Source organism: Mauremys reevesii, linkage group 4 (assembly GCF_016161935.1).
Source record: "Mauremys reevesii isolate NIE-2019 linkage group 4, ASM1616193v1, whole genome shotgun sequence".
NCBI classification, from domain to species: domain Eukaryota; kingdom Metazoa; phylum Chordata; order Testudines; family Geoemydidae; genus Mauremys; species Mauremys reevesii.
In genome coordinates this window covers 151213171-151241005 of record NC_052626.1, presented here as the reverse complement: position 1 = coordinate 151241005, position 27835 = coordinate 151213171, and the positions used below count along the sequence as shown (strand labels likewise).

The 27835-nt window shown below is 60.6% G+C and overlaps 2 protein-coding genes across 2 annotated transcripts; both read right to left on the bottom strand.

Moving 5' to 3' along the window:
• Positions 1–46: 46 nt before the first annotated feature.
• On the bottom strand, positions 47–7066 carry LOC120404146. The gene is made up of 5 exons (XM_039536147.1): positions 6278–7066; positions 5754–5792; positions 3617–3760; positions 3154–3492; positions 47–809 (listed from the first exon to the last, which is right to left on the bottom strand). Exons 1-5 carry the CDS (start codon positions 6540–6542, stop codon positions 772–774), a joined length of 825 nt encoding a protein of 274 aa, XP_039392081.1. The 5' UTR covers positions 6543–7066; the 3' UTR covers positions 47–771.
• On the bottom strand, positions 6775–27567 carry LOC120404145 (tapasin-like). Its single transcript, XM_039536146.1, has 5 exons — positions 27409–27567; positions 21212–21538; positions 20395–20694; positions 10131–10179; positions 6775–6802 (listed from the first exon to the last, which is right to left on the bottom strand). Exons 1-5 carry the CDS (start codon positions 27461–27463, stop codon positions 6775–6777), a joined length of 759 nt encoding a protein of 252 aa, XP_039392080.1. The 5' UTR covers positions 27464–27567.
• Positions 27568–27835: the final 268 nt, after the last annotated feature.

The following is a 27835-nucleotide window of genomic DNA, read 5'->3' as shown; positions in this document are numbered from 1 at the left end:
AGCCACGGGACCACGGACCTCAGGTTTGCTGCCGAAGGCTGCCTGACAGCCGTGCTTGGGGCACTGGTGCCTGGAGCTGCCACTGCTCAGGGGTATGAAAAATCACCCCCCTGAGCACAGCAAGTCTGAGCGCTGTAAAGCGCTCGTGTGGACAGGCTCCCGGCGCTCGGAGCGACTCCCCTCATGGCGGTGAGTTACCAGGAGCGCTGGGAGAGCTGTCTCACGCACAACCACACTCGTGCACTCGCACATCAACGTGCTGCCGCGGGAGCGCTCAGAGGGCAGCGCTTTGAAGTCTCTCGTGTAGCCGTAGCCTGAGTCACACTTAGCAGCTTAAAGCGCCTTTACGGGACGGTGTGGCCGCGCTCTCCGGTGGTTTGTCTGAGTGGGTCTGGTCTGAGGTGAACACACTGACACACAACGCAGAGCACACACAGGAGGCTCAGGCCCAGTCCCCTAAGTTGTGTAAAGGGTCACAAACAGGCTTCCCCGATCTCGAACCACCTCATTCTGGGCCGGTGAACGGGGGCGGGGGGCTACACATATAAGCAGGATATCCACACTTAGCAATTCACAACTTTCCCAGTGACGCCGGACATGACGTGCTTGGTACAAGTTCTCTTGCAGTTGTAGCACAGTGGCAACACCAGTGCTGTGCACGGTCACACGCCGATCACACAGCATCACAAGGGGTCAGTTTGTTCTCTCCTCTCCGAGCGGTTTGCAGCTGGCTCTGTCTCCCCAGCACTGGCCGTGGTGAGTGCAGGAGAGTCAAAAAACGGACGTGTCTCCATCGAGTGGGGGGCCACCTGGAGGGAGGAACAGAACGGGAATGAGGCCCCTCCCTGGGGACCCTGTGAACACCCCAGACTCAGCCCCACTAGCTAAACTCCCCACCCTGCCCAGGCCCTGCCAGCCACAGAACAGAGCCTGCTGGAGACGGGGAGAAGCCACCCCATGACCTCACCCAGGTGGGTGCCGGGTTCTGGGGGGCCCGGAGCTCGCTGCCTGCCCCTGTAATCCCGGGACACACCGAGCTCAGACCTGGCTGTAACTGCCCCAGGCTGGGTATTGGGGAACCAGCCCCCCCGCCTCTGAGCTGTTCGTTAGCTCTTCCCTCCCCAGGCCAGAGAACCAGGCTGCCAGCGTGGTCAGGTACTGGCCCCCCAAGCGCTGATGGTGAGGGGTGTGGAGAGCGGAGATATGTCCCACGCTGGCTGGTAAAGGGGAGAGTTTAACGCGTCTCTCCAGAGAACTGACTCCGGCACCGCTGGGAAAGGGGGCGGGTGGGGACAGACAGGGCTGAGCTCACACGAGACGCCCATGTCCCGGCTCTAGTATTAAATCCCACGCACCCGAACGAGGAAGCACCAGGCCTGGGCCAGGAATCCCCCAGGGCTCGTAATGTGCTTGTAAGGGCCGAGCCGCGGGGGGCCTGCTGACAGGTGACTCTAGCTCGGCTGTTCAGGGTGACGAGGGGATCACCAGCTGCTCCTTAACTGCCGGGGAATCCTTCCCCGCTTGGGGGAGAGGGGCGACCTCCCTGCCCTATCGCCTGCCCCAGGCTGCTCTGGGCGATGCTGGCACACGCGGTATTTACGGCTGCACAGGGGTTTTCATTCTACACCTTTGTTAAAGTTCCTGTGAGGTTTGTCCCCTGAGGTGACTCGTGTAAGGTCTGGGCAGGGTCCCTGCAGCCCTTTGAGCTGGGGAGGAATGAACCAGAACAAACACATCTCTGGCCTGGTGTGAAAAGCTCCCGGCCCCACTGACGGAGCAGGGCTGCCGCCGAAGGTGCTGACAATCTCACCGCGCTCCGCACTGAGCTGCACACAGGCTAGGGACCCGGAGAGCCGTGTGTACGGGGCGGGGGAAGGAGCTCACAGGGACAGCGTGGGGGTGTATCAGGAGGGAGGTGAGTGTCCCGTTTGCAGCGTGTCCGTATCTGGCCAGGCACGTCCACACAGCAGCCGGGAGGGGTCGGTCCCAGCAGGGACAGACAGACGCGCTGGGGGCTAAAAATAGCCGCGTGAGCTCGGGACAGTCACCGGAGTACGGCCCTGCCTGGCCCCTGGGGGCGCACTCGGCGCTAGCCTGCCCCCCCCCCCCACCTGTGCTGCTGTGGCCACATGGCTATTGTCAGGCAGTAGCTGGAGCAGACTGAGTGTGTGTCTGTCGACCCGGGCTGGGCATGGCGCTTCCCAGTGGCTGGGCACACCCCTGCCAGGCCCCAGGAGCCCCCCTGCGAGGTGCGAGTCTGTCACCGTCCCTGCACACGTGTTGTGGGAGCGTCAGGGGATGGCTCTGAGCTGCCCCAGAACTTGGCACTTCCTGGCTTTGTAGGGTTCATGGGGGAGAAGAGGGGTCACATGAGACCAGCCTTCCTGTCTCTCAAACAGATTGTAGAGCAGCTGATCTCCCTAACCGGAGCCCAGGAGGGGGTTGGGGCCAGGTGACACCTTCTGCCAGGGAAGCTGGACAAAGGGGAAGCAGGAGGTGGGGTGGGGGCGGCTGTGGAAGGCAGAAAAAAGGGGTTTCAGTTTGGAGCTGGCTGGGGAGACCGGGGATGGGCAGAACCTGGGTCTGGGCTCCCCACTCCCCAGAATGGACCCGGCCGAGGGGGTCCGGTTCTCTGTACCTACAAGCTCTGTGTTAGACCCTGTTCCTGTCATCGAATAAACCTCTGTGTTACTGGCTGGCTGAGAGTCACGTCTGACTGCGACGTGGGGGGGCAGGACCCTGTGCCCCCCCCAGGACCCCGCCTGGGCGGACTCGCTGTGGGAAGCGCACGGAGGGCAGAGGATGCTGAATGCTCCAAGGAGAGACCCAGGAGGTGAAGCCGTGGGAGCTTCTTGCCCTGCAGACAGGCTGCTCCGAGGGGGAGGAGGCTCCCAGAGTCCTGCCTGGCTCGGTGGGGAGCAGTTCCAGAGCAGCACCCGGGGACGCCGTGACACACACTGCACCCCATATCCCACAGGCCCCCCTTCCCCTCCCCCTGCATCCTGTGCCCCCTATGCCCCACATCTCCTTGTCTCCCCATGGCACCCCAATCCAGGCATGCCCCTGCAGCCCTGCAGCCCACAGCCTCCTGCTCCCACTGTGCTGATCTGCCACCCCCCACAGCCCCTCTCCCCCGGTCCCTGCCCCGCTCACCGGCCGCCACGCCGGGGATTGTGATCTGTCTCTGCTGCATGTCCCTTGCGCCCGGCCGGAACGTGCAGCTGAAAGTTTCTTCGTCACACGGGGTCTGCACGGTGAGGACCGACATGAGCTGCTGCCTGCCCAGCCGGAGGCGGCGCCGCCACGTCACCACGTGGTGCTGCTCCGGCGTCAGTGTGCTCAGCTCCCCGGGCTGCCCAGGGCCCAGCTCCTTCCCCTGGCGCAGGCTGCTCCAGGTCAGGCTGTCTTTGTCGCGGAGCCTCCCCTCCACCTCGCAGAGCAGCACGGTGACGCTGCCCTTCGGCCAACACTCCCAGGCACGGATCGGGGACACTGCGGGGAGACGAGAGCGTCAGGCTGGGGGGGAGGGACGGCGTGGGGGAGGGGGAAGGGCGTGAGCCGGAGGGAGGGGGTCGTGGGGGAGCGCAGAGCATGAGGCTGGGGAGGGAGGAGGAGCCCCTCAGGGACGGGGTCTGGGCCCACTTACTGCTGATGCGACAGCTCCAGTACACGAAGCACCCCAAGGCCACGCCCAGCAGGACCCACGTGGCCAGGCATAACGACTTCCAGACCAGAGGATTGTGGGGGCTTGGTTTGGGTTCTGTGAGGGGGAGGCACAGGGTTACTGCTCTGCTCCCAGTCCCACATGCAGAGCAGTTAAAGACCATCCAGGCTCCTGCTGGGAGGCTGCGGCGTGACTTGGGTTCAGTGTTTGGAGCCCAGGATGAAGCTGAAGCTCCCAAAACAGAGAGAGACGAAGCAGGCTGCTCCCTCCAGCAACGGGCTCCACCCACCCACCTTGCCCTAGGCTGAGACAGACTCTGCTCACAGGCTCCCCGGCGCCCACGGGAGCAGAGGAAAGTGAAGTCTGGTCATCTGAACACAGCTGGGGGAGCAGGGAGGGACCAATGCCAGGGAAGGGAGCAGCACAGGCGGAGTGATGCTGAGGCCGGCTGGGCCTGGGGGTGGGGGGGTGTTAGACCATTTCATGGAGTCCCCGGGCGCTGCACTGGGGCTGCTCCCCACCAAGCCAGGCAGGACTCTGGGAGCCTCCTCCCCCTCGGAGCAGCCTGTCTGCAGGGCAAGAAGCTCCCACGGCTTCACCTCCTGGGTCTCTCCCTGGAGCATTCAGCCTCCTCTGCCCCTCCGTGCGCTTCCCCCAGCGAGTCCCCCCGGCGGGGTCCTGGGCGGAGCCACAGGGTCCTGCCCCCCCACTGCGCAGTCAGACGTGACTCTCAGCCAGCCGGGGACACAGAGGTTTATTAGGCGACAGGAACACAGCGTAGGGCAGAGCTTGTTAGCTCAGAAATCAGTGACCTTCAGCCAAGTCCAGCTTGGGGAGTCCTGGGCCAGACGCCCTGGATTGCCCCCTGTCAGTCCCCCCCCCCCCGCCCCCAGACTGCCAGCCTCCAGCGACCCCACCTCCGACACCCCCATTACTGCTTGTGAGGAAGTGGGGCTGGTTTTAATGTTCCCTCTGAATACTGGGGGGGGGGGCGCTCAGCTCTGGCCACCCTCTGTCGCCTGGCAACTAATAGCCAGGCCCTTCCCCCTGCAAGGGGATGCTAAAGGTGGGAGAGAACAAAGGTCAGGGGACCTCCTGGCCCAGAAAAGAGAGACAGCCCAGAGAGGAGGGGCTGGAGGGGGGTTGGGAGTTTTTTGGAAGCTGGCTGGGAAATGGAGGGGAGCCCCAAGGAGGCTCAGGCCTCCCAGCGGGGTGGTGGCCTCTCTGGGGCCCCAGATGGACCTAACTAAGGGGGATCTTGTTGTCTGTACCTACAAGCTCTGTTTTAGACCCTGTTCCTGGCATCGAATAAACCTCTGTGTTACTGGCTGGCTGAGAGTCACGTCTGACTGCGCAGTGGGGGGGCAGGACCCCGTGGCCCCCCCAGGACCCCGCCGGGGGGACTCGCTGGGGGAAGCGCACGGAGGGGCAGAGGAGGCTGAATGCTCCAAGGAGAGACCCAGGAGGTGAAGCCGTGGGAGCTTCTTGCCCTGCAGACAGGCTGCTCCGAGGGGGAGGAGGCTCCCCAGAGTCCTGCCTGGCTTGGTGGGGAGCAGCTCCAGAGCAGCGCCCGGGGACTCTGTGACAGTGCTTCTCCTCCTCCTCTTTGTCTCACTTCCTGGGCAAAGAGTCACCTGGTCACATCCCCCTCCTGGGTCTCAGGTTACGAAGGGCACTGGCCATACCATAGCATCTGTGCAGGCAGCTGGAGCAGCCTCACCTGCCCCAGAGGTCTCAGCCAAACTCACTCACCCCTGTTCCCACCACCAAGGTATTGGTGCAGCACACGGGGAAACTGAGGCACAAACCGTATTCATGCAAAACAGTAAAGCTCACATACAATTGTCAGGAAGGAGTTAAAATTCAGCCAGCAAAGAAGACAGAAACTGCTAAAAAGCAAGGACATAGTTTCTGTCAATACCTAGTAACTTAGCTCAGCTTATTAGTAAAAAAACCCACCAATGCTGACCCCCCCTTCATAACCCACCGGATGTCAGTATGCACTCATCCCTACCTCCCCCCCGCCTCCTTCCCCCGCAAAATACCCATACAAATAACCCCTATATGTACGGACTGTTCTTATATTTACCTTTTTTCGGGGTTCTGTCTTGACTTATAACGCCTGTCTCTGTACGTACAAATAAATGCAAATAAATTAATAAAGGAATGTATATAACTGGGCACTATGGCACCATATTTTTGAAGCTGCTGGTCAGTCTTCCCAATACCATAAATAACCCCCCTTCAATATTACCTATGCTTACCTCATACTTTAAAGAAGGGAAATCCCCACTTTGTCACAAAAAGAACAGGAGTACCTGTGGCAGTATGGTGGAAGTATGCATGCCAACAGGAAGATGGTATGGGTACTTCCGCCTTCTCATGTTCTCTGTATGTGTAAATATCCCCTGTCCGTGTGTTCCAGTCTATGCATCCGAAGAAGTGAGCTGTAGCTCACCAAAGCTCATGCTGAAATACATTTGTTAGTCTCTAAGGTGCCACAAGGCCTCCTGTTCTTTTTGTGGATACAGACTAACACGGCTGCTACTCTGAAACCTGTCACTTTGTCACAGACACTCCCCCCTTCCGGGCCCCCCCGCCCGTCACACTGACCTTTCCAGGTGATGCTCTGCCCCAGCGGGGTGCTCAGCGCCGGGTGCTGCACGCGGCAGGTGAAGGTGACCTGGGTGTCAGGCTCTGGGCGGTCGAGGATGTAGCCGCTGCGGAGGGTGAAGGACCCGTCCGGTTCCCGTGTGGGGAGCGACTCCATGGAGGGCAGGATCTCCCCGTCCCGCAGCCAATCCACCGTGATGTTGGGGGGGTAGTAGCCACTCACCCGGACATGCAGGGCACCCAGCCCCTCTGGCGTCACCACCATCTGCGGGGTCAAGGAGGGCGGGGCTGCCGGGTGGGGAGACAAGGTCAGGGAGCTGGGCTCCCTCCCCGTGGGCTGGGGCCCCTGGAGGGGACCACCATGGGGGGCTCTCTAGGTAAGAGTAGGGGAACAGGCACCTGTGGGGTCCAGGGAGAAGGAAGGGGGCCCCCAGAGGCACCAGGAGCTCAGTGAGGGGGTGCTGCGTGGGAATGGGGTGCTGTACAGGGAGGGAGAGCTACACTGGGGATGGGGCTCTGGCACTGCTGTGGGGAAATGGGGGTGCAGTACAGGGTGCAATGCTGTGGGGGGATGGGGTTCTGTGGGGGAATGGGGTGCAGCAGGGGATGGGCAGTGGTGGGTGCTGCGGAGGCATGTATAGAAGTGGGGGTGCTGTGGGGAAGATGTGGTGCAATGGGGGGATGGGGCTCTGGCTCGGTGTCACAGAGTGTGGGGGAGTCGGGGCCCTGCACCCCCGTCTTCCTGCGATTCCCCAGGACTCTCAGCCAGCCAGGAAAGCAGAAGGTTTATTCAGACGCCAGGAACACAGTCCCAGGCAGGACTTGCAGGCACAGACAACAGGATCCTCCCCAGTTAGGCCCATCTTGGGGTCCCAGGACCCCACAGCCCCCTTGGGGGGTCAGAGCCCTGTCTGTGCTTCCCTCCATTCCCCAGCCAGCCCCTGAAACTCCTCTCACTCTTCAGCCTTTGTTCAGCTCCCCGGGCGGAGGTGTCACCTGGCCTCTCCCCCCTCCCTGGGTTCTCACGTTACCTGCCCAGTGACCCTCCCTCCCACCAGTCTCCCATCCCCCAGTGCAGATCGTCCTCCCAGCCCGACACCCCCACTCAGCATTCACAGACCACAGTAAGAACAGTCCCAGCTCCTCACACCTCTCCCCCCTTCGAGACCGAACTGAGCGAGGTCACTTCAGCCAGTGACCTGGGGAAGTTCGAACCCACCAACGTTCCCACAGAGGCCCCAGGGTCCCCCCCGTTCTGGGGGGAGAGTTACCCCAGGCCCTTCCAGTTTCCTGCTCCCCTTTAGGTCAGGGGTGCTCCATGGTACCCGTAGTTCATATGTGGGAAGGTTTATGCGGCCCGTGCCCTTTCCCCACCCCAATACCCCTGGGATTCAAGCTGGGCTGGGGGCTTCTCCCCGCGTTCCCGTCTGGGGGGCTGTGATTCAGGCTCTCTTGGTTCAGAGCCCCCCTTTGGACCCTGGCCCCCCTCTGGAAAGGCTCCTCTGTGATGGGCCAGGGTCCTACAGCCATTTTCCCCTTGTCCCGGGCCTTCCCCCCCCCGGGCAGGGGCCACAGGAGCGGCAGTGCTGCCGGACATGGGCAAAGACCCCAGGCCAGTAATAGTTCTGCAGCAGCCTCTGCTGGGTACGCCCGGCTCCCGGGTGCCCTGAGGGGGGAATGTCATGGGCCTGGCACAGCAGCTGGCGGCGATACTCCTGGGGTACCACCAGCTGCCTCCTGATCCCCCCGACTCCATCTTCCCTGGGGGAGCCCATTCTCGGTACAGGAGCCCCTTCTCCCACAGGAACCTTTTCCAGCAACCTCATCCCATGGTCTGTTCCCCACCGAGGTCAGCCAGGTCCCTTATCTTCCGCAAGGAGGGGTCTTCCCGCACCGCGGCCTGGTACTCAGCAGCTGGGACAGGGATGGGGATCTGCTCTCTCTCCCCGGCTGGGTCTAAGGCCGCAGCCTCTCCGGGTCGTGTCTCTGGGCGTTCCCTCCCCACCAGGCACTTGGGCAGAGTACTTTCCCCGTTGTCAGGGTGCAGTGCCCTGCGCCGACTCTGACTACGGGTCACGATCAGGGTACCCCGGGCATTGCCTGGCCAGGCCTCGAGGTCCCCCCCATTAACACCTCTGTGGGCAAATGTGGGTACACCCCTACATCTTTGGGGCCCTCCTTGACCCCCCACTTCAGGAGCACCCTCGCCACAGGCACCTTGAATGGGGTCCCGCTCACACCCCTCAGAGTCAGTGTTGGGCACCATCCGATCTGGGGCCACCACCTCGGGCCGGGCCAGCGTCACCTCTGAACCCGTATCCCAGTACCCAGTGACCTTCCTCCCATCCACCTCCAAGGGAACAAGGCACTTGCTCCGGCGGGGCAGCCCCGTGCCCACCCTGTAAACCAAAACCCTGTGCCTGGAGCATCCAGCCCCCCAGAGGAGCTGACCTGGGGCCCTCCTCCCTCCTTAGCAGGTGGTACGCGGCCAGCCCCCCTTTCCTGGGAACACTGCCCCTCATCCGGCTGGGTCTTTACCCAGTCAACCCTCTGTGGGTTGGGTCTGCTCGGTCTGTCCCTGAGCTTGGGGCAGTGGGCCCGTATGTGGCCTCTTTGGCCACGGTAATAGCAGTGCATGTCTCGTGGGTCCCCTCGAGCAGGGTGCTCCATGCTTCCCCTTTGGGAGGTTTCCAGGTCACTCTCTTTCCGCATTGTGGCAGGCCTGTTCCTTTGGGACTCCTCCCTGCCATCCCCCGCCCGACTGTCCATGTATTGGTCAGCCAGCCGGCCTGCATGCTGCGGGTTCTCCGGCTTCTGGTCCATCAACCACAGCCTCAGGTCGGACGGGCACTGCTCATACAGGTGCTCCAGTACGACTAGGTCAAGCGGGTCCTCTCTAGTTTGGGCTCCAGCTGTCCACTTGCGGGCGTATCCCTGCGCCCGGTTGACCAGTTGTAGGTATGTGCCCTCCCGGGTTTTATGTTGACCCCGGAACCTCTTCCGGTACATCTCCGGGTCAGCCCAAACTCGCGGAGCAGGGCCTCTTTGAACAGGTTGTAGTCCCGCGCCTCCGCCCCTCTCATTCGGCTGTACACCTCCACGGCGGTGGAGTCCAGTAAGGGGGTGAGGCGCCGGATCCTGTCTGCAGGGTCAACCCGGTGCAGCTCGCAGGCATTCTCAAAGGCCGTCAGGAAGGTGTCTATGTCCTCCCCCTCCTTACGCCGGGCCAGGAAGCTCTTATCAAAGCTCTTTGTAGGCTTGGGCCCCCCCTCACTCACCGCAGCTGGGGCCTCCCTGCTTTTCAGCTGGGCCATTTCCAGCTCATGCTGGCGCTGCTTCTCCTTCTCCTCCAGCTCATGCTCACGCTGGTTCTCCTCATGCTGACGCTGTCTCTCCCGTTCCTCCCACTCCTGCCTCATTTCTTGCCTCCTTAACTCAAGCTCTTCTCGTCTCAGCTCCCTGTCATATTCCAGCCGCATCCGTTCAGGGACGGGGAGCTCCGCCGGGACGATCCCCTGCTGGTTGCCGGGGTCAGGGTGCCCTTGGTATTCGCTGGGCTTCCCCCAACCCCTCCCCTAGGTATAGGGGGGCAGGGTCTCGGGGGGTCCTCGGCAGCAGTCTGGCCCCTCCCAGCCATGTCAGCCCCCAGGGCCAACGCTGTGTCCGCTGGGTGGCTTCCCTCTGGGACAGGGCTCGGTTCACCCAAGCGATCCGTCTCCTCCAGCTGGGCGATTCGCTGGTCTTTGGTGGACCTCCCAATGCGCAGCCCCTCTGCCTGCACAGCTCCACCAGGTCTCTCTTAAGGTGCTTAGCAAACATCTTCCTGCTGGCCCCTCGCCGGCCTGTGCTCTCAGCTTCCCACCGGTTCCAGGGAGACCCCTCTGTGGTGGAGCAGGGGCTGTCTGTATGGGGGATGGGAGAGCAGGGAGGATTTTAGGTGAGATGCAGGTATTCAGCCTGTAACATGAGCTAGGCCTGGGGGAGGGGAGGTCTCACCTCTGGCTGGGGCTAGACAAAGGGAAGGGTGGAGTGAAGTCAGTCTTTGGTTGGGAGCTGGGAGGTGGGTTTCCAGGGGATCCTAGGCAGGGATCCAAGCACCCTGAACCCCCCAGAAAGGCCAGATTGAGGGGTCCTGGCTCTGAACACCAGCTGGGCTGTATCCTGTGTTCCTGTTGTTCAATAAACCTTCTGTTTTACTGGCTGGCTGAGAGTCACTGTGAGTTCAGGAAGAGGGGTGCAGGGCCGGACTCCCCCACACTCCGTGACACTGGTGGCAGTGGTGGGATCGGCGGCACCCCGTGGACGGCGCTTCCTGCAGTAAGTGACTGGGGAGCAGTAAAACGAAGGGGCGATTCACCCCTGGGAGAGTGTGGCCAGAGAGAAGGACTTTGCAGTAACAGGGTCCCCCGGGGGATCACAGCAAGCGATCCCAGGGGCGGAGGAGTCTGCAGCTCGACCCTGGCAAAGAGGTGGTGACCTCAAGGACTGGCACACTAGGGGTCCCCCTGGAACCCGTGGGGAGCGGCGAGCACCCCGGCCTGCGAGCGGCCAGCAGGAAGATGTATTCCCAGAAGCGCAAGTGGGAGCTGGTGGAGCTGTGCAAGCAGGGGGGGCTGCACTATGGGAAGCTCACCAAGGCCCAGCTGATTGCCCAGCTGGAGGAGAGAGATCGCAGGGATGAACCGGTCCCTGTCTCTGAGGGAAGCAGCCGGGCAGATGCAGCGCAGGCACCAGTGTCTGCCCCCGCTAGGAGTGGTCAGCCGGCTGCTGAGGGCTCCCCGAGACCTCCCACCCCTAGGCCTAAGGGGAGGGGGAGGAGGAGCCCGGCTACCGAGGGCACCGTGACCCCCCCGGCCAGCAGGGGATCGGCCCGGCGACGCTCGGCCTCCGTGGAACTCAGGCGGCTGGACTTGGAGAGAGAGATCAAACTGATGGAGATGGAGGACCGGCAGAAGCAGCGTGAATTCGAGGAAAGGGAGAAGCAACGCGAATACGAGGAAAGGGAGAAGGAGAAGCACCGCGAATACGAGGAGAGGGAGAAGGAGAAACAATGCAAACATGAGCTGGCCATGGCCCAGCTGAAAAGCAGGGAGGCCCCGGCTGCGGTGACTGAGGGGGGGGGCAAGCCTACAAAGAGCTTTGATAAGAACTTCCTGGCCCGGCGTAAGGAGGGGGAGGACATAGACACCTTCCTGACGGCCTTTGAGAATGCCTGCAAGCTGCACGAGGTGGACCCCGCAGACAGGATCCGGTGCCTCACCCCCTTACTGGACCCCACCGCCGTGGAGGTGTACAGCCGAATGAGAGGGGAGAAGGCGCGGGACTACAACCTGTTCAAAGAGGCCCTGCTCCGCGAGTTTGGGCTGACCCCGGAGATGTACCGGAAGAGGTTCCGGAGTCAACATAAGACCTGGGAGGTCACATACCTACAACTGGTCAACCGGGCGCAGGGGTATGCCCGCAAGTGGATGGCTGGGGCCCAAACCAGAGAGGACCTGCTTGACCTATTCATACTGGAGCACCTGTATGAGCAGTGCCCATCTGACCTGAAGCGGTGGTTGATGGACCAGAAGCCGGAGAACCCGCAGCATGCAGGCCGGATGGCCGACCAATACATGGACAGTCGGGCGGAGGATGGCAGGGAGGAGTCTCGAGGGAGCAGGCCTGCCTCAACGCAGAGAGAGAGTCACCACGGGACCTCCCAGCGGGGCCCTATGGAGAACCCCCACAAAAGGGGAACGTCCAGCGTCAGGTCCACCCGACCCACTCGAGGGGACCCACGAGACATGGGCTGCTTCCACTGTGGCCAGCAAGGCCACATACGGGCCCAGTGCCCCAAGCTCAGAGACAGACCGAGCAGACCCAACCCGCAGAGGGTTGACTGGGTAAAGACCCAATCGGATGAGGGGCAGCGTTCCCAGGAAATGGGGGCTGGCAGCGTCCCACCTGGGAAGGAGGGAGGAGGGCCCCAGGCCAGCGCCTCTGGGGGCTGGATGCTCCGGACACAAGGTTCTGCTACAGGGTGGCCACGGGGCTGCCCCTCCGGAGCGAGTGCCTTGTTCCCCTGGAGGTGGATGGGAAGAAGGTCACTGGGTACTGGGACACAGGCGCAGAGGTGACGCTGGCCCGGCCGAGGTGGGCGAAATCGGATGGTGCCTGATACCTACCTGACCCTGATGGGCGTGAGCGGGACCCCATTCAAGGTGCCCGTGGCGAGGGTGCACCTGAAGTGGGGGGTCAAGGAGGGCCCCAAGGATGTGGGGGTACACCCCCATTTGCCCACAGAGGTGCTAATGGGGGGGGATCTCGAGGCCTGGCCAGGCAATGCCCGGGGTACCCTGATCGTGACCCGTAGTCAGAGTCGGCGCAGGGCACTGCACCCTGACAACGGGGAAAGTACTCTGCCCGAGTGCCTGGTGGGGAGGGAACGCCCAGAGACACGACCCAGAGAGGCTGCGGCCTCAGACCCAGCCGGTGAGAGAGAGCAGATGCCCATCCCTGCCCCAGCTGCTGAGTTCCAGGCTGAGGTGCAGAAAGATCCCTCCTTGCAGAAGCCCAGGGACCGGGCTGACCTCAATGCAGCACAGACCATGAGGAGAGGTTGCAAGGAGAGGTTCCTGTGGGAGAAGGGGTTCCTGTACCGAGAATGGGCTCCCCCCGGGGAAGTAGAGTCATGGGGGATCAGGAGGCAGCTGGTGGTTCCCCAGAAGTTTCGCCACAAGCTGCTGTACCTGGCCCATGACATCCCCCTCGCAGGGCACCAGGGAATCCGGCGCACCAGGCAGAGGCTGCTACAGAACTTTTACTGGCCTGGGGTCTTTACCCATGTCCGGCAGTACTGCCAATCCTGTGACCCCTGCCAGCGGGTGGGGAAGGCCCGGGACAAGGGGAAAGCAGCTCTGAGGCCTTTGCCCATCATAGAGGAGCCTTTCCAGAAGGTGGCCATGGACATGGTGCGGCCTCTCAGCAAGGCGACCCGGTCAGGGAAGAAACACATCCTGGTGGTGGTAGATTTCGCCACTCGATACCCCGAGGCGGTGGCCTTGTCCTCTACCGAAGACTGACTTCACTCCACCCTTCCCTTTGTCTAGCCCCAGCCAGAGGTGAGACCTCCCCTCCCCCAGGCCTAGCTCATGTTACAGTCTGAATACCTGCATCTCACCTAAAATCATCCCTTCTCTCCCATCCCCCATACAGACAGCCCCGCTGAAGGAGGCTCTGCTCAAAGGCCCAGTTCTGGCAAACCCAAACTTTGACGAGCCCTTTATGGTGTTTACCGACGCCTCAGACACGGGCCTGGGGGCGGTGTTGATGCAGGAGGATGAAAAGGGGGACAGACACCCCATCGTGTACCTGAGCAAGAAGTTGCTACCCCGAGAGCAGAACTACGCGGCCATCGAGAAGGAATGCCTGGCCATGGGGTGGGCCCTGAAGAAACTGGAGCCATATCTCTTTGGGCGCCACTTCACCGTGTGCACCGACCACTCTCCCCTGACCTGGCTGCACCAGATGTTTGTTCAATAAACCTTCTGTTTTACTGGCTGGCTGAGAGTCACTGTGAGTTCAGGAAGAGGGGTGCAGGGCCGGACTCCCCCACACTCCGTGACACCCTCATGCACCAGCCCTTCTTCAGGTCATCCCCTCTCTGCCAGGGTCGAGCTGCAGACTCCTCTGCCCCTGAGACTGCTCCCTGCAGTCCTCAGGGGGACCCCGTTATTCCAATAGTGTATCTCGCTGGTCACACACTCCCAGGGGTTAATCGCCCCTGAAACCGTCTCTCTCCAACTCTTCAGCCCACCTGGTTCCTGTCAATCCCTCTTCACTTTACTGCTCCCCAGTCACTTACTGCAAGAAGTGCCGTCCACGGGGTGCAGTAGATCCCACCTCTGCCACCAGTTGTAACGGAGTGTGGGGGAGTCTGGCCCTGCACCCCTCTGTCACAGAGTGTGGGGCAGTCGGGGTCCTGCACCCCCGGCTTCCTGCGATTCCCCAGGACTCTCAGCCAGCCAGTAACACAGAAGGTTTATTTAGATGACAGGAACACAGTCCCGGACAGGTCTTGCAGGCACAGACAACAGGATCCTCCCCAATTAGGTCCATCTTGGGGTCCCAGGAGCACCAGAGCCCCATTGAGGGGTCAGAGCCCTGTCTGGGCTCCCCTCCATTACACGAGCCAGCCCCTGAAACTCTCTCACTCCCCAGCATCTCCTCCCCCAGCCTTTGTTCAGCTCCCCGGGCAGAGGTGTCACCTGGCCTCTCCCCCCTCCCTGGGTTCTCACCTTACATGCTCAGGTCCCCTCCCTCCAGCCAGTCTCTCCTCCCCCAATGCAGAGCATCCTCCCAGCCCGACACCCCCCAGGCAGCATTCACAGACCAGAGTAAGAGCAGGCCCAGCCCCTCATACAGGGGATGGGCAGTGGGGGGTGCTGCGGAGGGTGTATAGAAGTGGGGGTTCTATGGGGGGAATGGGATGCAGCGGTGGGGGGTGCAGGGGGAAGTGGGGCTCTGGCTGAGGATGAGCAGTGGGGGGTGCTTCAGAGGCATGTAGAGAAGTGGGGGTGCTGTGGGAGGATGGGGTTCTGTGGGGGGAATGGGGTGCAGTGGGGGTGCTGCAGAGGTGTATATATAGAAGTGGGGGTGCAGCGGGGGGATGGGACTCTGGCAGGGGATGGTGTGACGAACTGGGACTGTTCTTAACGTTTCCTCTGAACACTGGTGGGGGGGGGGGGGCTCAGGTCCTGGCCGACCCTCTGTCTCCTGGCAACTAATGGCCGGGCCCTTCCCCCTGCCAGGGGCTGCTAAAGGTGTTGGAGACAGAGAGCTCAGGTGACCTCCTGGCCCAGGAAAGAGACACAGCCAGAGAGGAGGGGCTGGAGGGGGTTTGAGAGTTTTTTGGAAGCTGGCTGGGAAATGGAGGGGAGGCCCAAGGAGGCTCAGGCCTCTCAGTGGGGCTGTGGCCTCCCTGGGGCCCCAGACGGACCTAACTAAGGGGGATCTTGTTGTCTGTGCCTGCAAGACCAGTTTTGGACTGTGTTCCTGTCATCTAAATAAACCTCTGTGTTACTGGCTGGCTGAGAGTCACGTCTGACTGCAAAGTGGGGGGGCAGGACCCTGTGGCCCCCCAGGACCCCGCTGGGGGGACTCGCTGGGGGAAGCGCACAGAGGGGCAGAGGATGCTGAATGCTCCAAGGAGAGACCCAGGAGGTGAAGCCGTGGGAGCTTCTTGCCCTGCAGACAGGCTGCTCCGAGGGAGAGGAGGCTCCCAGAGTCCTGCCTGGCTCGGTGGGGAGCAGCTCCAGAGCAGCGCCCAGGGACCCCGTGACATGTTCCATTACCCCCCCCCCAGTCAAAACACTTTCCAAACCACCTGGATTCTAGCTCGTGGTGCGAGGAATCTGCTTTTCCCACCCCCACAACCTGCCATTTGGCCAGGTAACATACGGGCCTCTGGTGCCACCCGCTGCTTGAGCAGAGAGATCTCGGCCCCTGTATCCCTCTGCCCCAAGTCCTGCCTGGCTTGGTGGGGAGCAGCTCCAGAGCAGCGCCCGGGGACCCCGGGACAGATGGGCACTGGGGGGGGGGTGCTGCAGAGGCATGGAGAGAAGTGGGGGTGCTGTGGGGAGGGTGGGGTTCTGTGGGGAATGGGGTGCAGTGGGGTTCTGGCAGTGGGGGGTGCTGCAGAGGCGTGTAGAGAAGTGGGGGTGCTGTGGGTTGGGTGGGGTTCTGTGGGGGTAATGGGGTGCAGTGGGGTTCTGGCAGTGGGGGTGCTGCAGAGGCATGTAGAGAAGTGGGGTGCTGTGGGGAGGGTGGGGTTCTGTGGGGAATGGGGTGCAGTGGGGTTCTGGCAGTGGGGTGCTGCAGAGGCGTGTAGAGAAGTGGGGTGCTGTGGGGAGGGTGGGGTTCTGTGGGGAATGGGGTGCAGTGGGGCTCTGGCAGTGGGGTGCTGCAGAGGCATGTAGAGAAGTGGGGTGCTGTGGGGGGGGGGGGGTTCTGTGGGGGGAATGGGGTGCAGTGGGGCTCTGGCAGTGGGGGGTGCTGCAGAGGTGTATATAGAGGTGGGGGTGCTGTGGGAGGGTGGGGTTCTGTGGGGGGAATGGGGTGCAGTGGGGTTCTGGCAGTGGGGGGTGCTGCAGAGGCGTGTAGAGAAGTGGGGGTGCTGTGGGGAGGGTGGGGTTCTGTGGGGGGAATGGGGTGCAGTGGGGTTCTGGCAGTGGGGGGTGCTGCAGAGGCGTGTAGAGAAGTGGGGGTGCTGTGAGGAGGACGGGGTTCTGTGTGAGGAATGGGGTGCAGTGGGGCTCTGGCAGTGGGGGGTGCTGCAGAGGCATGTAGAGAAGTGGGGTGCTGTGGGGAGGATGGGTTTCTGGGGGGGTAATGGGGTGCAGTGGGGCTCTGGCAGTGGGGGGTGCTGCAGAGGTGTATATAGAAGTGGGGATGCACTGGGGATGGGCACTGGGGTGCTGCAGAGCGTGTAGAGAAGTGGGGTGCTGTGGGGAGGGTGGGGTTCTGTGGGAATGGGGTGCAGTGGGGTTCTGGCAGTGGGGGGTGCTGCAGAGGCATGTAGAGAAGTGGGGGTGCTGTGGGGAGGGTGGGGTTCTGTGGCGGGAATGGGGTGCAGTGGGGTTCTGGCAGTGGGGGGTGCTGCAGAGGCGTGTAGAGAAGTGGGGGTGCTGTGGGGAGGATGGGGTTCTGTGGGGGGAATGGGGTGCAGTGGGGTTCTGGCAGTGGGGGTGCTGCAGAGGCATGTAGAGAAGTGGGGTGCTGTGGGAGGATGGGGTTCTGTGGGGAATGGGGTGCAGTGGGGCTCTGGCAGTGGGGGTGCTGCAGAGGTGTATATAGAAGTGGGGATGCACTGGGGGATGGGCACTGGGGGTGCTGCAGAGGCATGTAGAGAAGTGGGGGTGCTGTGGGGAGGGTGGGGTTCTGTGGGGGGAATGGGGTGCAGTGGGGTTCTGGCAGTGGGGGTGCTGCAGAGGCATGTAGAGAAGTGGGGTGCTGTGGGGAGGGTGGGGTTCTGTGGGGAATGGGGTGCAGTGGGGTTCTGGCAGTGGGGTGCTGCAGAGGGGGTGCTGCAGAAGCGTGTAGAGAAGTGGGGGTGCTGTGGGAGGGTGGGGTTCTGTGGGGAATGGGGTGCAGTGGGGTTCTGGCAGTGGGGGTGCTGCAGAGGCGTGGAGAGAAGTGGGGTGCTGTGAGGAGGGTGGGGTTCTGTGTGGGAATGGGGTGCAGTGGGGTTCTGGCAGTGGGGGTGCTGTAGCGGTGTATCTAGTTGTGGGGATGCACTGGGGGATGGGCACTGGGGGTGCTGCAGAAGCGTGTCGAGAAGTGGGGTGCTGTGGGGAGGATGGGGTTCTGTGGGGAATGGGGTGCAGTGGGGATGGGGCTCTGGCAGTGGGGGTGCTGCAGAGGCATGTAGAGAAGTGGGGGTGCTGTGGGGAGGGTGGGGTTCTGTGGGGAATGGGGTGCAGTGGGGTTCTGGCAGTGGGGTGCTGCAGAGGCGTGTAGAGAAGTGGGGTGCTGTGGGAGGACGGGGTTCTGTGGGGAATGGGGTGCAGTGGGGTTCTGGCAGTGGGGGGTGCTGCAGAGGCATGGAGAGAAGTGGGGGTGCTTTGGGGAGGGTGGGGTTCTGTGGGGGAATGGGGTGCAGCGGGGATGGGGCTCTGGCCGGGATGGGCAGTGGGGGTGCTGCAGAGGTGTATATAGAGGTGGGGGTGCACTGGGGGACAGGCACTGGGGGTGCTGCAGAAGCGTGTAGAGAAGTGGGGGTGCTGTGGGGAGGGTGGGGTTCTGTGGGGAATGGGGTGCAGTGGGGTTCTGGCACTGGGGGGTGCTGCAGAGGCGTGTAGAGAAGTGGGGGTGCTGTGGGGAGGGTGGGGTTCTGTGGGGGGAATGGGGTGCAGTGGGGTTCTGGCAGTGGGGTGCTGCAGGCGTGTAGAGAAGTGGGGTGCTGTGGGGAGGGTGGGGTTCTGTGGGGAATGGGGTGCAGTGGGGCTCTGGCAGTGGGGGGTGCTGCAGAGGCGTGTAGAGAAGTGGGGGTGCTGTGGGGAGGGTGGGGTTCTGTGGGGGGAATGGGGTGCAGTGGGGTGGGGCTCTGGCAGTGGGGGTGCTGCAGAGGTGTATATAGAAGTGGGGATGCACTGGGGGATGGGCACTGGGGGTGCTGCAGAAGCGTGTAGAGAAGTGGGGGTGCTGTGGGGAGGGTGGGGTTCTGTGGGGGGAATGGGGTGCAGTGGGGTTCTGGCAGTGGGGTGCTGCAGAGGCATGTAGAGAAGTGGGGTGCTGTGGGGAGGATGGGGTTCTGTGGGGAATGGGGTGCAGTGGGGTTCTGGCAGTGGGGGTGCTGCAGAAGCGTGTAGAGAAGTGGGGTGCTGTGGGAGGATGCGGTTCTGTGGGGAATGGGGTGCAGTGGGGTTCTGGCAGTGGGGGTGCTGCAGAGGCATGTAGAGAAGTGGGGTGCTGTGGGGAGGATGGGGTTCTGTGGGGAATGGGGTGCAGTGGGGTTCTGGCAGTGGGGGTGCTGCAGAGGTGTATATAGAGGTGGGGTGCACTGTGGGGACAGGCACTGGGGTGCTGCAGAAGCGTGTAGAGAAGTGGGGTGCTGTGGGAGGGTGGGGTTCTGTGGGGAATGGGGTGCAGTGGGGTTCTGGCAGTGGGGGTGCTGCAGAGGCATGTAGAGAAGTGGGGTGCTGTGGGGAGGGTGGGGTTCTGTGGGGAATGGGGTGCAGTGGGGTTCTGGCAGTGGGGGTGCTGCAGGGGTTCTGGCAGTGGGGTGCTGCAGAGGCATGTAGAGAAGTGGGGGTGCTGTGGGGAGGTGGGGTTCTGTGGGGGAATGGGGTGCAGTGGGGTTCTGGCAGTGGGGGTGCTGCAGTGCAGAGGCGTGTAGAGAAGTGGGGTGCTGTGGGGAGGGTGGGGTTCTGTGGGGGAATGGGGTGCAGTGGGGTTCTGGCAGTGGGGGTGCTGCAGAGGCGTGTAGAGAAGTGGGGTGCTGTGAGGAGGTGGGGTTCTGTGTGGGAATGGGGTGCAGTGGGGTTCTGGCAGTGGGGGGTGCTGTAGAGGTGTATATAGAAGTGGGGATGCACTGGGGGATGGGCACTGGGGGTGCTGCAGAAGCGTGTCGAGAAGTGGGGGTGCTGTGGGGAGGATGGGGTTCTGTGGGGGGATTGGGGTGCTGTGGGGGTGGGGCTCTGGCAGTGGGGGTGCTGCAGAGGTGTATATAGAGGTGGGGTGCAGGGGGACAGGCACTGGGGGTGCTGCAGAAGCGTGTAGAAGTGGGGGTTCTGTGGGGAATGGGGTGCAGTGGGGTTCTGGCAGTGGGGTGCTGCAGGCGTGTAGAGAAGTGGGGTGCTGTGGGGAGGACGGGGTTCTGTGGGGAATGGGGTGCAGTGGGGTTCTGGCAGTGGGGGTGCTGCAGAGGCGTGTAGAGAAGTGGGGTGCTGTGGGGAGGGTGGGGTTCTGTGGGGGGAATGGGGTGCAGCGGGGGGATGGGGCTCTGGCCGGGGATGGGCAGTGGGGGGTGCTGTGGAGTTGTATATAGAAGTGCGGGTGCAGTGGGGGACAGGCACTGGGGGTGCTGCAGAAGCGTGTAGAGAAGTGGGGGTGCTGTGGGGAGGGTGGGGTTCTGTGGGGGGAATGGGGTGCAGTGGGGTTCTGGCAGTGGGGGGTGCTGCAGAGGCGTGTAGAGAAGTGGGGTGCTGTGGGGAGGGTGGGGTTCTGTGGGGTTCTGTGGGGAATGGGGTGCAGTGGGGTTCTGGCAGTGGGGGTGCTGCAGAGGCATGTAGAGAAGTGGGGTGCTGTGGGGCGGGGGGGGTTCTGTGGGGGGAAGGGGGTGCAGTGGGGCTCTGGCAGGGGGGGGTGCTGCAGAGGTGTATATAGAAGTGGGGGTGCACTGGGGTTCTGGCACTGGGGGGTGCTGCAGAGGCGTGTAGAGAAGTGGGGTGCTGTGGGAGGGTGGGGTTCTGTGTGAGGAATGGGGTGCAGTGGGGTTCTGGCAGTGGGGGTGCTGCAGGCGTGTAGAGAAGTGGGGTGCTGTGGGGAGGGTGGGGTTCTGTGGGGGGAATGGGGTGCAGTGGGGTTCTGGCAGTGGGGGGTGCTGCAGAGGCGTGTAGAGAAGTGGGGTGACTCACACAACACGCTCAGCCGGAAGAGCTCCTGGATCGGCGCCCCCAGAGCGACGTGCTGCACGTGGCAGGAGTAGTTGGCGTCGGCGAGGGAGATGCTGGGTACGAGCTGGAGGATGCTGGTCGCACTGTACAGGCCGTCGGGGCCCAGCTGGGCGTGGGGCGTCTCGGGGCCCCCCACGACCTGCTCGTCCCGCAGCCACGTGACGGTCACGCTCTTGGGATAGAAGTGGCTCACGTTGCAGGTCACGTTTCTGCGCTCGCCGGCCCTCACCACGGTGCCACTCACCGAGACACGGGGTGGGGCTGGGGGCGAAGGGGAGAGTCAATGGGGCCCAGACCCCGTCATCTGCCCCAACCGCCCCACAGCACCCTCATCTGCCCCCACCCCATCTGCCCCACGCTGCCCTCATCCACCCCCAACCACCCTCCTCCGTCCCCCACCCCCTCTGCCCCCCACCCCATCTGCCCCACACTGCCCTCATCCATCCCCAACCACCCTCCTCCGCCCCCCACCCCCTCTGCCCCCCAAGGCCTTCATCCACCCCACCACGGTGCTGCCCACGGAGACTTGGCCAGGCCATGGGGCAGGGACAGGTGCTGCCCCGGGGGGAGGTGGCTTAGTGGGGGTGACCCCTCAATGCACCTGGGACCCTCTCCCCATTGATTGCCACGTGGCCAGGAGCTCCCAACACGGATCTATCCAGAGGTGCTGGGTCCACGGGGCGGCTCTGGACCCAACCCTGGAGCCACGGCCCTCTGGGCACTGCCTTGGGACCCTGCCCCCCAACCAGCCCTGCCCCCCAGCCCATCCTGCAGTTACCTTCCACGTGCAGCTCCACCTGCTGACTCTCCCGGCTCGGGGAGTGGATGATGGAGCATGTGTAGAGCCCGGCGTCGGCGCCCCCGACCCGCGGGAGGAGCAGGGAGGCGTTGCCGACCCGCAGCTCGTCCAGGAACAGTCTGGCCCCGGCCCTGGGGTACGACAGGACCCCATCGAACTCGGCCACCAGGCGGTCCCCCAGCTTCCACTGCACCACCAGCGCCTGCATGTCCACACCCCCCCCCACGGAGAAGTGACAGCCCAGGAGCAGGTCGGAGCCCGGCTGGGCCCGCACCGGGGAGGCGGGGACGGAGACCACCAGGGCGCCTGCACAGACAGACAGACGGGGTTACTCACCGCTCTGCGGGGCATGGGGGCAGGAGTGGGGCAGCCCGGGGGGAGACCCCACCATCCCCAGGGGCTGAGCTCCTTTCCAGCCCCCACCCCCGTGTGCCTCCAGCCTGAGCCTCCGGCCCCAGCCCCCCACCTGCCCTGGGCCCCCAGCCTGAGCCCCCGGCCCCTGCCCCCCACCCGCCCTGTGCCCCCCGCTCCACCTGCCCCCTGTACCCCAGCCTGAGCCCCGGCCCCAGCCCCCACCCACCCCAGACCCATGGGAGCCCACATCCTCTCTGCAAGGGCCACTGTGACGGTGCGGTTCTGGTGGGACCCAACTGAGAGTGTCAATTTAGGACAAATCGCTCAAACAGGGCAGTCACAGCCCTAGGCTGGGTTTTTTCCATCTCTAAGGCAAACCAAACCAGCCAGACAAAGAGGACTTTGGTCTCACCCCACTGGCTAACCACAAGTCACACAAGCAATTTCCTTAGACACTCCAGTTTCCCAGCATCACCACCAGTGCACTCGTCCTGCGGATGAATGGTTATGAAAACCAACACCCCAATAAAAGAAAAAGGTTCCCTCGATCCCAAAGGACCAAGCCCCAGACCCAGGTCAATATACACATCAGATCTTACCCACAAATCACGCCGTTGCCAATCCTTTAGAATCTAAAATCTAAAGGTTTATTTACAAAGGGAAAAAGGTAGAGATGAGAGGTAGAATTGGTTAAATGGAATCAATTCCATACAGTGATGGCAAAGTTCTTAGTTCAGGCTTGCAGCAGTGATGGAGTAAACTGCAGGTTCAAATTAAGTCTCTGGAACATCCCCCGCTGGGATGGGTCAACAGTCCTTGGTGCAGAGCTTCAGTTTGTAGCAAAGTCCCTCCAGAGGTCAGAAGCAGGATTGAAGACAAGATGGAGATGATGCATCAGCCTTATATAGACTTTTCCAGGTGTAAGAATCCCTTTGTCCTCACGGTGGAAACTTACAGCAAAAATATGGAGTCTGGAGTCACATGGGCCAGTCCCTGCACTTTGCTGAGTCACAAGGCGTGTCTGCCTTCTCTCCATGGGTCAATTGTGTAGCCGATGGCCCTTAATGGGCCATCAAGCCAGCTAGGCAGGGCTAACACCAGCTTGTCTGGGACACTTCCCAGAGGCAGAGCATAATACAAAATACAGACAGTACAGAGCCAATACTTATAACTTCAACTCCAAAATGATACACAGACATACAGACAGCATAATCCTAACCAGCAACCCAGAACCTGGTCTTAGACACCTTAGATGACCCCCTTCACTTAAGATTTGGTGCCACTACAGGACCTTGGTTGCAACCCATGTTCTATATGGTCCCAATTTATATCAATAACGTCACACCCCCAACGCAAAATTGATGCAGGAAGGGATGACAAAACATCGCTGACTGCATCCCAAGAGCCCCCTTTCCTTGGGTCTGTCTCACTACAGCTAGTGTTGGGCTAGAGGCCGTACCAGTGTATAACCGAAATGGTTTATCAAAGTCATGTTCAATAACATGAATGGATCTCTTTACAAACTCAAGGTATAACTTGGTTAGCTTTTGCAGCATGGTTCCTGTATGTTTCATGTGATCTTGCCAAGAGCTAATGAAAACAGCTACTTTATCCATACCAGCTTTGGCCAATGTTTTGAACCCAATTAACATTAAACCAATGTAGATATTGATGTTGTTCATAGTACAGGACTCTTGGCATTTAGCCATGAAAGCACTATGGTAGTGTGCCTCAGTTTCCCCTTTCATACAGCCCATCAGGTCTGGAATGTATTTTCCCCTGTGAAAAGCTCCAACACTGTTTACAGGCATTAACTGTGAAACATCAGTATAGCAAGGCCCTTTAACATAAAGTGTGTTTTCATGTATTCCTTTCAACATGTTCAAGGGATTTTCCAAAAGATTAGGCCCATTGTACATTGTTACAGTTCTTGGCAATAGCAACACATTAGTTACAAAAATTAGCATTAGCAATAACAACAAATTCATTGCAAGTGTCCATTTACAATTATGTTTGTCATGCCACACCCCTGGCTCAATACCATTGGAGTTTGGGCCTTTTAGGGTTAACCTGTGGCTTCCCTTTGCAAAATTCAGTTCTCTCTTTCCTCCTTGTCCTGCAGGATTAGACCCTGATTTCTTTTGCTTAACAGAGTTCACTGGCTGATGGGGTGGGCCCTCTGTGCTAACAGCTATTAGCAAGTCTTTCTTCTCCCTGCCAGCCAAGTAATTCGCATCAACACAGACACTAGCTTTTAACTCTTCAGCTGCTATGGATTCCAAGGCTGGACTTTGTCTTACAGAGACATCACACCCATTCAAAGGGTCTGAGGGTGAGAGCTGGCTTGCTCTTCCCTGCATCCTTAAGCATTCAGCCATAAAACTGTTCTGCTCGGAAACACCAGTAGCTGAATCTGTCCTCAGATCCTGAAGCACAGACTGCTCACTTACAGATTCAGCATGGAGACAGTCCTGTCCCAACAGCATTGTCTCCCCAACAAGCTGGCCACACACAGCCAGGTGGTTATAGGGCTGCTCAACTTCCTTAACAGCTTCTACTCCACCTGAGACCTTTTCAAAGCTGCCCACACTGGATCTCTCAAAAGGAAAGTCAGTGGATCCATTCACAACAGAAAATTTCTGGCTGTTAGAAACTGAAACTTTCTTGATTAAATCACTTTTACACCCTTCAGTTGCAGTAAACTGCTTGCACAGGCTACCATGAGGATTCCTTTCCCTAGGAGCTTCTCTAAGCAGCAATTCACCCCTCTCAGAAATTCTGCCCTTCCCCTCTTCACCTAGGGCTTGCTCTAAAGGAACACTTCCCTGAGCAACCACAGATGCTTTCTGGGTCTCACTTACATTTAGACTCACTTCAGGCCCAACAGGCGGATTTCTACACAATCCCCTTTTAGGCACACCTACAGACTTTCTAGACAACAGGTCAGAAGCAGTCTCCTTCCCTTGGCCATGAACAAGTTCAGGAATCTTTTCCTTCTTGCTACAAGTTGTCAAACTGTCAGTAGGTAACACACTTAAATCACCTTCATGCTCTCCTTGTGCCCCGGCTAGGGTATCACCCTGATCAGACAGAGTTGCTGCACCCTTTTCCAGCCACACATTAGCAACTGGCAAACTACAAGCACCAGAATTGTCTGGTCTCTGGGATTTTGCTATGACACTAACTGGATGCAACCTAGTCACAGTGCCATTCTCCCCAGCAGACACAAACTCAGGACTATTCCCTTCCTGGGCTTTAGCTGTATTTACAACCAACTCCGAGACAACTGAATCACCCTCAACCATCACAGGCTGAAAGGCACCTTCTGTCTGCTCCACAGACACAGAAGAGCCGGAGACACATTCTCCTTCACCAGACACACAGCTTGGGATTTCACTTCCCTTGTCCCAGCACACAGGGCTGTTCACAGACAACCGCTTGGAGACCGAGGTAGCTCCCTTCATAGGCAAGTCAATACCCCTGACCGACATAGGCACATTCCCTTCACTGTCACATTTCTCCACACAGGACACAGGTAAGAGATAGGGACACTCATCTTCCACTATCCCTCCCTTCCCAAACTGCTGACTAGACAAAGCCATCAGCTCACAAGGCTGCCTAGGCCCCTCCAAACTTTCCCTACCAGGCACATTGCCACTCCCAACAGATAAGCTGCTGCTTTTTTCACTACACTGAGCTACTTTTAGCAAATCACAGTTACCCATTTCAGGTTCACTTCTACAAGCTGCACTAGCCACCAATCCATTACCCATTACAAATTTACCCTCTCCTTCCTCAGTTAGGGATTTAACCTGAGAAACATTTTCCTCCCCAATGAGATCTTTCTGCTCTTGATCTAACTCCAGATTCACTTCTGAGACATCAGACAGACATTCAGAAACTTCATTCCCAGACACACTGCTTTCTTGCACAGACAAACAGATATTTCTCCCCAGGTTAGAACTCCCATCTCCCCAGCCATAGCAAAACTGGTTAAACACAGAAAACTGCCCAGAGTAACCCCATATATCAACACAGTTATAAACTGGATTTCCAAGAGGATACAGTTTCTGCCGTTCTTCCATTGCTTTTTTGACTTGGAGCTGGAGTCTAGCAGTTTCTTGTTGCATCTTGTGAGTCTCCTCCTCAGCAGCCAGCAGCTCTTTCTTTCTCTCAGCAGCCTTTTTCTTTCTCTTAGCAGCCTCTTTTTCTCTCTCAGCCGCCTCTCTCTCCAGCTGGGCCAAGACTTGCTTCTCTTCCATTCGAATTTCTGCCAGTTCTTGCTCATAATCAAACTGCAGGCTGTCTCTCAAGGCTTGCAGTTTCCTTGCTTTTCCTGATGCTCTCTGTCTCATGGTCACTGATCTTTAACCAACCAAACTCTCAATCCCAAAGTTAAAATTTGGATAGCGTGGAGTTCTGACCCAAAGCTTAATTGACCTGGTTCTGTGGATCCAAGCACGACTACGCCACTGGGATGGAGCGATTCTGGCGGGACCCAACTGAGAGTGCCAAATCAGGACCAATTGCTTAAACCGGGCAGTCACAGCCCTAGGCTGGGGTTTTTCCACCTCTAAGGCAAACCAAACCAGCCAGACAAAAGGACTTTGGTCTCACCCCACTGGCTAACCACAAGTCACACAAGCAATTCCCTTAGACACTCCAGTTTCCCAGCATCACCACCAGTGCACTCGTCCTGGGGATGAATGGTTATGAAAACCAACACCCCAATAAAAGAAAAAGGTTCTCTCGATCCCAAAGGACCAAGCCCCAGACCCAGGTCAATATACACATCAGATCTTACCCACAAATCACGCTGTTGCCAATCCTTTAGAATCTAAAATCTAAAGGTTTATTTCCAAAGGGAAAAAGGTAGAGATGAGAGGTAGAATTGGTTAAATGGAATCAATTCCATACAGCAATGGCAAAGTTCTTAGTTCAGGCTTGTAGCAGTGATGGAGTAAACTGCAGGGTCAGATTAAGTCTCTGGAACATCCCCCGCTGGGATGGGTCATTCAGTCCCTTGTGTATAACGTCACAGCCAGTCAGTGCTGGGGGGAGGGGGGGCTCCAGGCTGAGGCCTGGCAGCCCCCCCACGTGGGCCGGGCGTTGGGTTCCCGCGGGGGCAGGTGGCGCCGAGCCTCAGGCAGAGGAAGCAACGTGCTTCCTGTTTGCGCAGCTTGTGCTGCGGCCGTTACATGGTTCCCCGGCACCACCCCCACCCCCAGCCCGGTCACTGCCCCAGCCCCTTGTGCCCCCAGCGAGGGGGCTGGGGGGCAGGAGCGGCCCAGAGGCAGCGCAACGTGGGTTTGCATTGGGGCCTGGCCATGGGGTGTGCCAGTGTGAGATAGAACCCAGGAGTCCGGGCTCCCAATCCTCCCCTCCAACCCACCAGCCCCCCACTCCGCTCCCAGAGCCGGGGAGAGAACCCAGGAGTCCGGGCTCCCAGCCCCTCTGCTCTAACCCACCAGCCCCCACTCCCCTCCCAGAGCCGGGGGGAGAGAACCCAGGAGTCCGGGCGCCCAGTTCCCCCCCCCACCAGACCACACTCCCCTCCCAGCCCCTCCCGGAGCCAGGGAGCGAACCCAGGAGTCCGGGCGCCCAGCGCCCCACGTTCACCCACCAGCCCCTCCAGCTCAGAGACCCCCCCAGCCCCCGCGGGACCCTGCGCCCAGCCCGGACCCCCTGTCCCGCCAAGGCACCGCCCGGGCTGGCCCCGCACCCTTCCCTCCCTGGCTGGGGGGCCGGGTTTCCTGCCCACGCCGTCCCTCTGGGGCAGGTCTGGGGCTGGGGAGCAGGGGGCGGCCCCGGCGGCTACTCACGGGCCCCGCTCGCCAGCAGCAGCAGCAGGAGGCCGGGCGCCACGGCGAGGGGCATCGTGCGGTGCGGGACGGGACGGGGCGGCGCGGCCCCAGCCTCAGCCCCGGTTACTTTGCTTCTGCGGCGGGGGGTAGGGCGGCCTTGCTGGGAGGCCAAGATAAGAGCAGGATGCGGGGTGGGCGGGACCCACAGCTCGGGGCTCCGAGCGCCAGCGCCCCAGCGCGCAGAGACCTGGGCAGGGACCCAGGGGTGGACCCGTCCGGGGGAGCGGGATTGCCTGGGGGGTGGGAGAGCGGAGTGTGGAAGCAGGGAAAGAATTAACAAGGATTTGAAGGGATCTTAATGCATGTCAGTCAGTCAGTTAGCAAGAGTTAGCCCAGCTGTAACCCTAATGACATGAGACTTGTAGAAGCAAGGATAGTGTGAGGC